This window comes from Mercenaria mercenaria, chromosome 10 (genome assembly GCF_021730395.1).
Source record: "Mercenaria mercenaria strain notata chromosome 10, MADL_Memer_1, whole genome shotgun sequence".
Classification (NCBI taxonomy): Eukaryota; Metazoa; Mollusca; class Bivalvia; order Venerida; family Veneridae; genus Mercenaria; species Mercenaria mercenaria.
Genome location: NC_069370.1, coordinates 61738745 through 61755227, shown reverse-complemented (window position 1 = coordinate 61755227; position 16483 = coordinate 61738745). Strand labels below are relative to the sequence as shown.

At 33.4% G+C, this 16483-nt stretch overlaps 1 protein-coding gene across 1 annotated transcript in view; it reads left to right on the top strand.

Moving 5' to 3' along the window:
- Positions 1-16483, top strand: part of LOC123561409 (dopamine D2-like receptor) — a 328698-nt gene that overhangs the window by 237678 nt on the left and 74537 nt on the right. The window contains exon 4 of the mRNA XM_045353759.2: positions 11243-12341. Within this exon, the coding sequence (XP_045209694.1) occupies positions 11733-12341 (609 nt within the window). The 5' untranslated portion in view covers positions 11243-11732. The remainder of the gene's footprint in view (positions 1-11242; positions 12342-16483) is intronic.

Sequence of the window (16483 nt, the reverse complement as noted above, 5' to 3'; positions counted from 1 at the left end):
AAAACATATACATGTATAAAATACATGCGTAAAAAACAATTTGTATTTGCTACTCGCTACAATTGTTAATGTTTCTATATAAATGAATGTAGTAGTAGATTGTTTATCAAAACATAATGATATGAATCTGTTTCTTTATAAAATGTTCTTATTCATATTGAAATAAAGAAGACGATATTGCTTTCATTATAAAGCCGTTTTGCAAATAGATTTATAAAACCTTGTGAAATTTTCACCTCCACAGAATCCTAAATTTGATATATATGATTTATTTCAGTGTATCTTTTAAATATAACGTTAGATTATAATTGGAAACTTTTTCAATCCTTACCCTGCTAAATTTCTAGAATGAATTTGTCCATCTTTCAATTTGGACAGTACCATAACTGTTAAAAAGGGTGCTTACCAAAAAGAAACTGACTGAATAGCGAACAGTGCAGATCATGATCAGACTGCACGGATGTACAGGCAGATCATGATCTACACTGGTCGCAAAGGCAGAATCAATTGTGTCCAGCATGATAATGGTTAATAGTAAAGTTGTAAAATAGTTAAGATATCGATGCACAAATTTACCATCCTGGATGTAATCAACGGCGATATATTTGTTGTTTTTTTTTCTCATGCCAAAGAATACTATATAATTATAAGAGTACATGCGTATGCAGCAAAACTATTATTAACTTTTATGTCGGTAAATATGCATTTGTTTTGTTTAAAGGCGCACAATATCTGCTGTAGCATTTTCTGGATTTCTATTGATAAAAAAACTAATAAGATATAGAAGGCGGTACCAGATCTTGTATTGTATGTGTCAGTTTGATTTGACTCTGTCAGTCGAAGGTTAAGTTCTTAACGCAAACTTAAAAAAGAAATGGCTACGAGAATGGTAATTAAACATAGGAAGAGCAAATTATGACATTGACTCTCAGTGTATGCTGTGTAATTATATTTGATGTTTTTCATTATACTTGTTGAATCTGAATGTATATACCATTTCCCTTAAGGCAGAACATTATACTTTGATTCTAACTTGTATCTCGTAATGTAATACATCTTGATACCTAACAATTATTTCTTTATTTATCTTTTCACATTCAATAATTCAAAATTTTATCTAAAAGGTATGATGATTAAACCACCATTACCTTTCTCAAAACGCTTTATGTATCCATAAAAAAAAACAATATCTGAAAAGGTTTTGGAAAAATAATTCCTCCAAAATAAGGAAATTGTCTAAATAAAAACAACCCGGCGTAATTGGTAGTTTCTAGTCTGTTAAAGTGTGTAGTTATAAGTGCGGTTCCTAAAATAGACTCTTTTGTCTGCACAGTTGCCTCTAAACAAAAGAAACTATTTTATACTTTCCTTTAAGTGGTTTCGCTAGTGACGGCATACATGTAGGACATTGTATATGAAGGATGATATTTAATGTGCATTGTTTACATAAAAATACAGAGCATTTTTTATAATTATTCAAAATTATACCAATCATGTCTACAATTTAGTCCATATGTTATGACAGGAAACGGCTGTAGATGAAATGTTATCAAGTATTTATGAAGTAATTGTTTCGTGACCGGAATGACTAATACAAGCTTTTAGTAATAACGTAAAATACTAATTCATCATTTGTAGAGGCAAAGTACGGTCATTGGTATTTTGAAGAAAAGCATCATATAGATAAAAACTTTCGTGAAAGATAACATTTTCGTAAATGGTTATGCTTTGAAATAAAATTTACACAAGATTTTAAGATGAATTTAAACTGAACAGCTTGCTTTCGGTTAAATGATTAATGTATCCACCCTATTACCCACTTTTGTATTTTAGATTGCCAGCAGATTTAAAATGTAAAATTATGTTTAGGAAAGAATGGCTTATTTATGTTTTTATTTCTTAGCTTTTTGATCCTGAAATTAATTCAGTTTTCCTGTATATTATAGTTTCAAGCCAGTTCTTTGGGTTAGAGGGTGCGTAAAGGTCTGTCCTGCACATTCCATTACCTCTCGTGAACAGACTCGGTCAAACTGATTCTGCTAATATTGTTTTGGTTGCGATCTGTGCTCCAAAAATATCTTGTTCAAGATTTTGTATTTTTAAACAACTATAGTTAGTCGCAGACTCGAGCACAGTAATCAGTCAGTATGCCATGCAGTCGTACTTTCGTTCTGTACATCAAAGGTGTTAATTATGTTTATCTAAATCCTGGTAGGACATTTCTTTCGTTTTCCTGCTCGAAATAAAACATAATCAAAGAAAAAGTGTTTCGACATTACAGCTAATGTATTTTTACAAAATATATTACAACGCATAAACAGATGAAATCAAACCGAGGCTACCATTATAAATATTGGGTTTTACGTATCTAGTTTATTTATCTAATTAATCTAATTGCTCTTCTATCGTCATTTTGCATTGAGAAATGAGTTTTAGAGCGGCAGCCTGAAGTGATGTTGAGAACATTTCCCCTTAATGGAAGTACAAAACTATTGTAATGTAGATTCTTTTACACTAGTACTTTTCCTCAAATTTTAAAATTATAATATTAAATGATTTCTGATAACAATCGTAATGCCTTTTACAGAACAATTTATAACCTCTGTTGAACACTACGAAATTGGTTGGATCGTAAATTATCCTAGTCTCAATTCGTCATTTATGGTAAGGTTTTCAATCGTACCTTAACATAACTATAGCCTAGGACTACATCTTCATGTTTTGATTGTGAATAACATATTAAGTTAAATTTAGTTTAAGTATATTTTTGCGTATTTACATCCAAACATGCTTCGTACTTCTACAAACATGTAAACACATGCATTTACTGTTGGTCAAATGATATTCCAACTTCAATTTTTTGCCAGCGCTACCCCCACCCCCAACCCACCCCCGCGCCCCGACCCCCGCTCATGGAAATTAAATCATGATTTCTACCACTGTTTAAATGCATTAACGTATGACAGATGTTTTAAGGTTATCAGCACATAGCTTTAGATCTTTAATATTCAAGGTTAGGTTTCAGCTTTACCGTGAAAGTGGAATTTATTCTCCACTTAGCAACCAGTACTCATATGTAAGTATTGCAGAGTAGCTGTATCAATTACAGTATAATATAGATATGTTGAATATGTCATGTGATTGCTAAATATGTATTTTTATATCCCATAATATGACACGTGTTAAAGGTCCATTACTAAGGGAAAGTGAGTTGGCAATTTTTTTCGTAGCCAGTGCATAGACTTCTGCAAGACACTAAATAATGAAGATTGGCAGGTAAAAATTTACAGAAGGTCTTTGGAACTCAAAGAAGTGTATGTGTATTATGTTGAAATTTCAATGAATCGACAGAATGACCCCCAGGTCTTTTTAACTTTCTTCATACTTCATAGAAAAATAATTGTACATATACTGCGATTTATTTCGAATTTCTACATACCAACTTTCATTTTCCAATAAAATGAAATAGTTTCTGTGCTTTTTAAAAGAAATTAAAATGTTCACTTTCCTTAGTATTGGACCTTTAAGTTGCTCTTTGCAATATATTTTGCCTAAACCCTTGGCGGCTTGTACAGAATAAAGAATGTAAAGAGTCTGCAGTTTGACTTATATATGTTCAGTGTCAGACTTCAGGAGCAATTTGTCGAATGCTCAAGTGATTAACATAGAGGAAATGCAGATGTTCTTACTAAGTTTAACATCTTCGTGACAACCAGTAATTTACGTAAATTATATTTGCATAAAATACATAAATTTTAATACGCAAATTATCAAATTAGAATATAGAATTAACTTATATTAAAGCAGCTTGACAAAAAATGTATAGGAGGTATGGCATTTTCTTTTATATTGCGTACAGAAAATATGTCAACCAGTCGTGTAATGAAAATGATCATAGTATGACCTAGATACTGAGGTCATTTAGTACAATTCATAATGTGAATATTTACGTAATTTTTAAAATGTTTCTATTAGCACTTTTGATAGATTTATTATCCCAACAATTTATTTCAAATAAGATATAATATCCATAAAGTTTAATGATAAAGTCCTCGGTGTTTTCTATTAATCTGGTAATTTACTCATTTCAAAATTATCCCCTTTCAATCTTCCTTAAAACGTCTTATGAAAATTTTAAAAGTCGATTGTAAGTTAATTACAGGATTAATTTTCCGTGGAAAATTTAATGCAGTCTTATTAAATATCAGCGGTATAGTAATTGCGTTGTGCTTACTACTTCGTTAAATTCAATCATTGCTTAATGATTTGCGTAGGAAATGATATGGATGTAAGAACAATAGTGTTAAAATTATCTTTTTTATGCCCCCGAAGGGAGGCATATAGTTTTTGAACCGTCTGTCCGTCTGTCGGTCCGTCGGTCTGTCGGTCTGTCAGTCTGTCAGTCTGTCGGTCTGTCAGTCTGTCCGCAATTTTCGTGTCCGGTCCATATCTTTGTCATCGATGGATGGATTTTCAAATAACTTGGGATGAATGTGTACCACAGTAAGACAACGTGTCGCGCGCAAGACCCAGGTCCGTAGCTCAAAGGTCAAGGTCACACTTAGACATTAAAGGATAGTGCATTGATTGGCGTGTCCGGTCCATATCTTTGTCATCGATGGATGGATTTTCAAATAACTTGGCATGAATGTGTACCACAGTAAGACGACGTGTCGCGCGCAAGACCCAGGTCCGTAGCTCAAAGGTCAAGGTCACACTTAGACTTTAAAGGATAGTGCATTGATGGGCGTGTCCGGTCCATATCTTTGTCATCCATGGATAGATTTTTCAAATAACAGGGCATTGATTGTGTACCACAGTAAGACGACGTGTCGCGCGCAAGACCCAGGTCCGTAACTCAAGAGTCAAGGACACACTTAGACGTTAAAGGATAGTGCATTGATGGGCGTGTCCGGTCCATATCTTTGTCATCGATGGATGGATTTTCAAATAACTTGGCATGAATGTGTACCACAGTAAGACGACGTGTCGTGCGCAAGACCCAGGTCCGTAGCTCAAAGGTCAAGGTCACACTTAGACGTTAAAGGTCATTTTTCATGATAGTGCATTGATGGGCGTGTCCGGTCCATATCTTTGTCATTCATGCATGGATTTTAAAATAACTACGCATAAATGTGTGACACAGTAAGACGACGTGTCGCGCGCAAGACCCAGCTCCGTAGGTCAAAGGTCCTAAACTCTAACATCGGCCATTACTATTCATTCAAAGTGCCATTGGGGGGCATGTGTCATCCTATGGAGACAGCTCTTGTTTTTTTGACAATTACATGTAACAGAAATGCATTAACATACATACTTTGTTAACATTTTACCCCCCTCCCCTCCTCCCTTACAAACAATTGAATATTTCTAACGGAGATCTAACTGTAAGTAATTGAACATATTGTTCGTTAAATATATTTTGCAGAGCATAGATTAGGAAAAGTGAAAATTGTCCTAAAGTGTTACTTAAATGTGACTGACCATCCTCTGTCGCTAGATCATAAATGATTGATCATCCGGTATTGCCAGTGTTTGTAGTATTTATTTGCGCAGCTTGTTCTTACTTTGGTGATAAAGAGTCTGTGATCATGCAGTCATTGACAGTATATAAGGTTTCTGTGTGTGCAAAAAATATTTGCTGAATAAATCAAATGAATTGAAATCCTGATGTTGAAAAGAAATGCTTTGCCGTATCTGACATATGTTCTGACCAGGCAGTCCATTAATTATAATGTTATAAGTACGGGGGCTAATAAGGTCAACCATGCACCCCTCCCCACCACCCCCTCTAGACTTTATTTCATAGGTACCAAATTGTTCGGCAGGACCAACTCTTGTAAAATAAAAAATGTTCCCATGAAAAAACTCTTTTGAACTATACATGACTTCACTGTTTCCATGGCAACCGTTCATTTTTGAAAAGACAACCATATAGATTATAATCAGTCATATCTAGATCTAGAAGAATACACAAGCGGTATCAACTGTAAAAAGCACTTCTATGCCCCGTGGAGTCATAAAATAGTTAGCCTCACAGACGTTTAATATAATTTCATTTAGAGTTGTCGAATGTGTCATGACTTCTTGATTCAATTTGATTCGTATATTATTTTCTGTATTATGACGTGGATTTGATTGGCACACAATCTGCGAACTTGTCATATCATCAATATTTATTATCACGGCAGACAACGTTTGCAAACACTAACCAGATATAGCATTGCGTGATCAACTGGAGATGTTGCAATTATTGTCTTTATGCTAAATTTAAGAATTGATATTTTCGGAAACATTTGATCATTTCTATCAAAGAGAGATATAGCGATTTATTGGAATATGTTGGTACAATTCTACAAAATTATTCGAAAGGTAATTATTTGATAACACTCATCAACTAAGATGTATGAAACAGTGAAGACAAAATAACTTTTGTAATTTTGAACTGGAAACTCATCGATAATATCAAACCAGTCGGCGGATATTTGAATTGATAATGCGAGTAAAATCACCTATTATAAATGAATCAATAACATAAGCTAACAAACGTTCCCTTTAAATCTGCGCTAAACTCAAAGGCTTTAATATTAAATGAGCCCTGCCATGAGAAAACCAACATAATGGGTTTGCGACCAGCATGGATCCAGACCAGCCTGCGCATCCGCGCAGTCTGGTCAGTTTCCATGCTGTTCTCTAACAGTTTCTCCAATTCCAATAGGCTTTAAAAGCGAACAGCATGGAGCCTGACCAGACTGCGCGGATGCGCAGGCTGGTCTGGATCCATGCTGGTCGCAAACCCACTATGTTGGTTTTCTCATGGCACGGCTCAAATATTGCTTTACGTTTATATACATTAACAGTAACTGATCTGAAGTAATTCTTGTTTACAGGATATCTTCGGGGAACATATTTCAGTTAACTGATAGTACTTTCAGTATTTAGATATTTTGATGGTATATAGTGCACTATCTGAATGACTTTTGGGTCAATAGTCACATATTTTAGTTCAGCAGTGTTTGATATAGACTGACCCTGTAGCACAAACTGTGGACCGTCGATTTATAATAAGGCGTCCTTTAATACTGACTTAAATTGAAACATGATTATTTTTACTTTTATTACTTTGAATGTAGTAACGGTTCTGCTATGCCCAACACATTCGCTTTGTTTCTCATTAATGGAAATTTTGCTATTTGCTAGTCAGTGTTAAACGGTAATAACTCGTAGTAAAATCAACCTTTCGCAGTAATACAGTAATGTCAACAATGATAATAAACAATAGCTAGGATAAAACAAAAACACGTATATGATTTATTATTCATTCCAAGAAGAAAAGGAATTATTACCGGATTTTGCCCAATGCATGTTAATAAATATTGGTCTGTATTGTTTAAAATATTGCAAAATAAAATTATAAGTTCAAAAGTTTAAACTTAAGAAAAGAAAAAAATAGATATTAAAACGCATTTGTACAATGTCGTGGTGGAATTTTTGATGCCACTTTAAACAAGCATTATTCAATGATACGAGATGCAGCAACGTTGAGCATGACGGTTTCAATGCTAAAGACTATTTAAACAAGACATTGAAGTTTGCATGCACTAGTTATTTACAATGCAAATGCTTTTAAAATGTGACACGCCGTGGGAAAACTGCAAGGAAAAACATCGGTTGTTGCAACTCAATTTATTGTTTAGATATTTATGTAAATTGTCGATAACTCGATATCCTCCAGTAAGGACGAGTGATTTTTTTATAATTAAATGAACCATTTTCTATCGGTTGATGAAAACAGTACTGTCCTTTATTTTCAAATTATCAGCATAAGTTCAGACATAAGAGAGTGTATGCTTTTAATTGCAAAAAAGTACGCTAAAACTGGATAAGATCATATTAAGTAGGTAAAACAAATTTTGATCTTCAAGACAAATAATCTGCGTTTGCCATAGGTATTTAAATGTTGATCAGAAAATGGTATTTGCGCATAAAACGGGGTTCCAGGATCGAGAATGTTTTTATGAAACTGTGTTAGTGAAATTTGTTGACGCAGTTTAAGTATCTTTTTCAATCAAATATTGTAATAATGCCAAATTTGGGATTTAAATTATTTCGGAGATTGTGTTTCTTTGCTGAAACGCTTTACGGTTTTATTTTCTTAACAGGTATATTAATAGGTAAAACTGTATAAGATATTTCGCTATAATAAAATCATGGTGTACCTACTTAACATGACAAATTTCTCATGTCAGGTCTGCAACAGTCACGTGCAATAAGGGTTGTGTTGTGCTTCCTGGCATTTAATTTTTTATGTGTCTGATAAAGGAATTAATGAACGATAAATCATGTAATATATTCGCCATTTTAATATGACGTAGCATTAAATCTCATCGAATACAATCGCTAGAGGAAAAATATGCTTCTCTTGCAAAAACAATAAACGCGTTTCCGCGTGATCCAGATTTAGCCGACAGAGGGGTATGCGAGAAAAAGGGGTATGGGACAAATCGCTGTGCAGTTAAACTTTGAGACGTGCCTGTATATTCCTTTTAAAGCATTATTTATTTATTTATTTTGTTGGGTTTAACGTCGCACCGACACAATTTTTAAAGCATTAGCCAGTAATTGATTATACAAATACATGTAATTATATATATGTTTTGAAACTGTCATAAAACTTTTCTGTGTTAAGAAAGTTATCCAAAAGTCCCTTGAATTGGAAAAAATAACCAAAATTTTGCAGAGCGAGAAAAAGCCGTGCACCTCTACACCATGTCACGTATTTAGTATACAAACACATGTAATTATTATATATGTTTGGGAACTGTCGTCTGCAAAATCTATTCTGTGAAAGTTAAAAAATGCTTTATATTAAGCAAACAATTTAGACATACATACTCATTTTATTATGAAAAAGTTAAATATTATCTCAATATTCTGGTAATATTTTATACCCGCCCTTTACTGTTTGAGCTTTATTTGAATGTGACATGTCTCCTAGACTAGTAAATATACTCCTATATCAGGCAAATCTGTGATTCTTAATGGAAGTTATATTTAGAAATAAAATTACTTATAATTGAATACATTTTGAAGAAACCACATTAAGAATTATACGTTATATTTTTATATCAGGAAGCGATTGTGGTTGTATTTTTTTACTATATACTTAAGCATGACACTAATACTAGATTAACGCTTAAAACAGTTTGAGAACACATAAACGCTTCTCGACAAAGTATTTATTCAATAAAGGTGTTCATGTCTTGTGCTTAAATACCGTTAAACCATGTTTGTGTCTTGTTATAGTATCTAAATAATCCCTCCGACTTTGGCTCCAACAAAATTCTCTCGGGAGTCTGCAGATGTTGTAACATGAAAAGAAAAACATGTGGTATCCCAACAGTGAAACGTAAATAATGTGACCAACCGTAACAATAAATTATACCACTAGAGCGTCACGCGTTCTTATGACCATGGTTCAAAAGAAATGTTTGGACAAAAAACGTATTTTCAAGATGTCTTAAAGCATTATTCACTTTATCATAGTTGACATTTACGACATTCGCTTTCTTAATTAAATGCAAAACTTGAATAAATCACTGAAAATAAAATCATACTTAGTGGATATAATTATTCTCTATTTGTTACAACATAAAACATGAATTATTTCTTTCCTCATTTAAAGGAAGATAGAAATATATCTATCTATCTTTAGTTTGGAATCTTAATGTTAAATTCTTGTATTCCCTCTCGTACGATTATATCACACATTTTATGTGTGAAGCAAACGGGATTAATTTCGTGCGTTATTACGCATGTTATATTAAAATGTTGGCAGTAGCTAAATGTTATCACTATTAACAGGAACTTGTACATATTTTATGTCTGAAATAAAACATATAATAAAACTGCATTATAACAGATCCAATGTAGAGCATATTGCCGCATACAATGGGTTCTATTTTGAAAACATTCATAACATTTATTTTAATCGCGATTACTTTTACATGTAATTTCTTCAAATCAGGTACTAATTTAGATCTTAACTTTACATAAAATACATGATAATATACCGGAATATTTAAGTTCATACACAAACGTGTCATTTCTTGCATTTGCAGGCGATAACAGTCCACTTTTGATATCAATAGCATCTTAAACAAATAGATAATGTCAAAAAGTGATAATGTTATACATAAATTTACTGTTAGATATACAGGTGTTCTAAAAGTCGTGTCTAGAAAATGATAAGGATTTCAAATAATTAAAATATGGCTTTAATTACATCATAAAGTATCTGTATCCGAATGTTACTTGGACCGGATCCCTGTCGTTGTAATACAAAATTGTAAACGTCGGCTTTCGTAGAAAAAATAATGTCCGTTTTTATGAAAGTTATTGTTTTTCTTTGATTGCAAATATATAGAATAGTTTTCAAAAAAAAAAAAATTAAAACATCCAGTCTGCATGATAAAGTTGCATTAATCATTTCAATAAACCTATTGTAGGAAAAATACACGTAACGTCTGCAGAAGCCCGCGGGAACGTTTGGGACCGAGACCGAATTCCGTCTAGTACCTTAAACTTCATGTTTTAAAAAGTGAAATACTGTTCAAGCTTGATTTAAGCTGCAACTGATTGATAAATAATAAACTGGGAAATGGAGTACACATATTTCAATCAGTCTAGGATCTAGGATAAACTTCAGAGCGTTTACACAACCATGTCTGACACTTTTTCTCCAGTTCGAGTAAATCTTGCTGTATCGAAGCTTTTGGCGTGAGATTTTAAAAAAGATGATACAAGAAATATAGCAAATCAATTTTCAAAAGAAAGCTAGAGATGTTGAAAAACATTTAATCAACTGTGTTCGCTACTTGAAAACTGTTGCCAAATATAACTTCACCTGTAGAATATTTTCAGTAATAAGTTTTTGTCCAAAAAATAATATAGCTACAGCAGTTGTAAATTTTCAGATGTTTCTCGAGTAACATTTTCTGTTTTTCCATGGTGCTCGACTGTGTACCATTTTTCTAATATTTTGCACATTATATAAAATATGTAGCATGACGAAAAGGAAATAAATGTCGAAATCTCTGCCACCAATAAAAATATTTACTTTATGACGTCTCACAAATAAATGAATGCGTTAATAAGAGTAAAATTCTTTTCGGATAATTGCGTAATTATCACGACTAATTTGTTGATATTATCGCAAATAATATTTGTTCATCTTCCACAGGTAGACGTATCAGCGCCGATGGAATCGATGGAATTTGACAAGATCAGCACAGTGGTTCTTACGCTGAAATTATTGAGCGAAAATCTGATAGTTTCTCTACGACAGGTGTTTGTGTCATACCGCGCAAGCTCGTAGCAGAAGAGACACGATAATGTGAACACTGTATTTCGCTGTTAGAATTATAACCTTAAAATCTCTTGCAAAATGGAATGGCCGTGACAGCGTACGGATATTGGAATACATTTTGGTGATCACAACATAATGAATATCTTCAAAGCAATTGTTCTAGATAATCACATCCATTGAGAAGGATTAAAACCCTTTCTCATAGGGCTAATCTCCTGAAAAGAAAATTAATAGGATATTTTATCCGGATTGCGTCAGGAAAACGTGAAGCACTAAAACTTTAACAGGATATTAATTCTGGTAGCTGACATTCATTACCACAAAAGGCATCGTACAAGATGGATGTAAGAAATTTCTGAGGACAATGTTTCCGTTTGATGGGAACACACTATCTGGAAGTTCAATACCGAGGGCGAGGTTTGGCAGAAGTAGTGGCAAGGGACCAGTTTTTGAACATTTGTTATCTACTACTGTTAAAACGACAACACAAGAAAAAATAGCGGATGTCTATGACGTGAATGAAATGGTAGATATGGATACACGGCTTGGAAATGGAATGGGAGTAGCAGGGGATTTGGACAATAAATATGCTGCAAATGTTGAATCAGCGGGTATTACTTTAGATTTGTTATCGAATACATCGAATAATTTTTCCGGTTATTCGGAAACGACAGACTCTGGTTTAAACCTGAGTTCTTGGTTTGGCTGTGATATATTCAACGACAGTTCGTGTTGGAACACTTCCGACTCAAACTCTACGTTGACACCAGAAGAGGAATTTCCTGAACATGCGTACTGGACGCTGTGCTTGCTACTGTTTCCAGTGTTTACTGTGTTTGGTAATATTCTTGTGGTTCTAAGCGTGTACAGGGAGCGGAGTTTGCGCCATGTTACAAACTATTTTATTTGTTCGCTAGCCGTGGCGGACATACTTGTAGCAGTTATTGTGATGCCACCGGCGGTGTTCATGGAGGTAAGCTCACTTCTTTTTCATCACGGTTTTCAAAATGACAGGTTTTCTGTTTTGATTATGGTAAGAGTACGAATTCTTAAATAGTCGCAAAGGACAAACTCCAAAATAGAAAAAAAAAGTAAGACAAAAATAAATATGGCAAATAAACAAGGTTCCAACCATCCAGTATTAGATTCATTGATGACCTTCTATAGGGTCAATGTTCTGACGTTAGGTAGTCAGAAAAGACAAGACACATTCTGCATAATCATATGGGCCGCAGTTTTCATCAAATATTAATCAGAAGTTTTATTAGGTTAAGAACATATATACAATTGCACACGGGATGAAATTATAATAATGACCAAGATAACGTGGTTCTGTTTGTATCAAGTTGATGTAATCTTGATCAGTTTATCGTTTGTTTTATTGTTTTATGACTTCGTGGAAAAAAGAAATACATTATATTCTTTGTTCAACATCTGTGGCATTGTTTTACACTCTGTTATCTCAATACAGTATTTGAACTGAAGTTTGTATGACATGCGTAAAATACCGTTAATATATTTGGTCAGAAGGAAACATAACTAATGCCTTTTTACGTCCTGTTCAATACTAGTTGACAGGTTTCATTGTGACGAAAATCATTTAATGGTCTTGTCTCATGCACACCTGGGTAACTAGAGTAAAGGTAGTTCACCATATTTTAGTACAAGTTTTCTATATAACTTTTACAAAAACTGTGTATATTGAAATATGTTTTGTACAAATATTTTTATTATATATTAAATTAAATTTATATTTGACAACAGAAACAATTACCTCGAACTTTATATAAAAGTTACATGTTTTTGCGTAAAAAAACTGTGTGCTAGGTTTAAAGCAGTACACCTAATTTATCTGTATAAAGTTAATTTAATTTTAGTAGCTAAAAATCAACTGTTTTGATTAACACTTTCATTGGATATCTTTAAGTTACTTAAATTTCGATCATATTCTCAAATACAAATTAGTTCACCATGTTTGTATATTTTATGTGGAAAAAAAAAAAGAAAAACAAAACAAACATAATATAAAATCCGTTGCAAAATCATTTTCGTAAAAACTAAAACACCTTAACTTTTAGCATATACCTACGTAGCTTTAAACTTAACAGGCTACCTCTTAATATTTTTTCAGTGTCATTGTCAAATGTAGACATTTTAGAATAACAACGAATTGGAAAACGGCACAAGGTGTCACAGAAGATTTGCAGAAATTGGAAAACTCATTCATGGAGAATTTTGATTTTTTCGTATTGTTTTAAAAGGGTTTCAGATGCTAAAAATGCACTTTTGACAAAATACGTTTTGTCCTTAAGAGGCACATTTCAAATTTCTAATGTTAATAAATTGATGTTTCTCAGGTCACGTTCACAAAATTTGATTTTATACAATTAAAGGTGGATTTCAGTTTTATCAAAATATGTGAAGAAATCGCTAATTTCAACCGTACGCTTAGTGTTTGCAGTTTTGAAAAAATAATGTAATATTTCCTAGCCTTGATTATTTCTACAGCTAAGGCAATAGAGGCGCAATCCAATCATAACTGATAACTACCTGAAGCTAAAGTTTGACATGACCTTTTTTTCTAGAAAAGATACTATAAGTTTTTTATTTGCAGGATTTAACAAAATTATGGTTCAATTTATCTAATCTTTAGCTGATCAATTTAGCCGATAAAATCTAAATGATTCATATACGCATATAACAAGGGTTTTATCTTAAAATGATCTCTGATTACAAAATCAAGCATTTGTAGAAACTATCTGTAAGAGCAATTAAGTTAGGGGAGGATGAATGGATATTTTAATTGAACCACTGCACGAAGTCTCAATACATCACACTGCTAGAAACGAATGGATGTGCTTTGAAAACGACAGCTGATAATTCTCCTAGGAAGACAACGTATGTTCTTAATATATATGAGCCATGCCATGGGAAAACCAACATAGTGGGTATGCGACCAGCATGGAGTCTGGTCAGGATCCATGCTGTTCGCTAATAGTTTCTCCAATTCCAATAGGTTTTAAAAGCGAACAGCATGGAGCCTGACCAGACTGCGCGGATGCGCAGGCTGGTCTGGATCCATGCTGGTCGCATACCCACTATGTTGGTTTTCTCATGGCATGGCTCATATAACAACCTTTTAAAGTGACGCATTATTTGCTTAATGTGATAAACAATTCGTCGCTTTATTCAAAACCTTTAGTGAGCACATACATATCTTATAAAATTTAAGACATGGTGAATTTGGAATGGTTCTTTGTGTTTTTATGTGTATAATGCATAATCCTCTACTGACATTGTTCTAAGAGCAATCAACCCTACGGATGAATTCAGTTATCATATTCAGAAGTCTAAGAATAATATAGAAGCACCTAAAACTCGGAACCTACTATTTTATATGCAGTAAACATGAAACACACCTGGAACCGAGTTTTTCATCAAATGCACGTTTTTATTATTATACATTTTAAACACCTTTTTATTACTTAAAAGCTTTTGTATCTGTATATTGGGACATAAACTATAATTTTTGAGTACGGTTTTAATTAGAAAAAGGCTTTCCTCCAAAAAAAATCTTACGTTTGGGCGGCTTCATTTCACAAACTGACTTACATAAAACAAGATTTGAAGTTGAAATATTTTGGAATAGCTTAGTCATTAAAAGCTCAGATATTTATCCTTCGAAACCATCTTTTAAAATTATGCCATCCTATTTGCTTAAATATTTACTCATTTAACATAAAAAAATTGGCCGTGTTTAATAACAATCTCCATGTTTAATTAAAACACAAAAATTCCCAGTAAAATTACTGCCTATCATAAAAACATGTTCCAGTCAAGAGTTTCCCTCAAGTAGAAACCCAAGAGATTAGCCGATATGCATAATCTTATTTCTAATTTCATATCAGAACAAAATACTACCAGGGCATAACCAGATCATGATAGAAAAAGCGTTTTTTCTTTTCGGTTCGTGACTTCTCTTATGAAATTGTAATTACTTGTGACTAGTAATAATTATTTATGAATTTTCTCCACGGTATAGAAATATGATGCTATACTGAGGAGATATATGGTATTTTACAGTTTGTAGAGCATGATATATGAGCCGTGCCATGAGAAAACCAACATAGTGGGTGTGCGACCAGCATGGATCCAGACCAGCCTGCGCATCCGCGCAGTCTGTTCAGGCTCCATGCTGTTCGCTTTTAAAGCCTATTGGAATTGGAGAAACTGTTAGCGAACAGCATGGATCCTGACCAGACTGCGCGGATGCGCAGGCTGGTCTGGATCCATGCTGGTCGCAAAGCCACTATGTTGGTTTTCCATTGGCGTGGCTCATATAGCGATTCCAGGAAAAATATTTCGTGTTGGAGGTATATTAAAGTACAGGTAATAAAATATCTAACATATTTTTCCCAGAGAACACGACCAAACAATTTGTATATAATAATCAAATAATTTCTATATTTGAGTAATCCGATTTTAATAATGCACAGTCATAATTGAATTGTGATGATCAGAAGTTTGGTCAGACCTTTCACGTAATTTAACGAATTTACTTTTTGTGGCATGACGATCTTCCAATCAATTATTTGCTCAATGAAATGGGTACTGTACTTTTCAAATTGTGAAATGAGTAAAAAATACAGAGTGATCCTGTTGCTATAAGAAATTATCTGAATACCCTTCTAATATGATTCAGCAAATCATCAAGGGGAACGTTTCTGTTCGTGGCGAACATTGAAATGGCCGATAAAACGTCTGGTCGCCCGCAAAATGGCGAAAATAGTGCAACGATCTTGCTTTGAGACGCGCTTAAGTGTCATAAAGTGTTTGTTCTTTCTCTGTGTCAACAGTAGCAAAAATCAGAGTAAAAGTGGTGCTAAAAGAGCGCTTTTTTCGTGACTTGTTCTAACGAGCACTGATATTTTGAAAATTAAATATCAGGAATGACTTTCATATAAATATTTTAACTTTTATATTCGGGTTACATTTGAGATGATTGTGTTTAGAAAAAAATTAAAACTGTACTTTGTGTGTGTCAGTAAAATGAGAAACGCATTCCACTTGAAGATCAAAACCATACAGAATTGACTTACAAAATACTTTGTGACA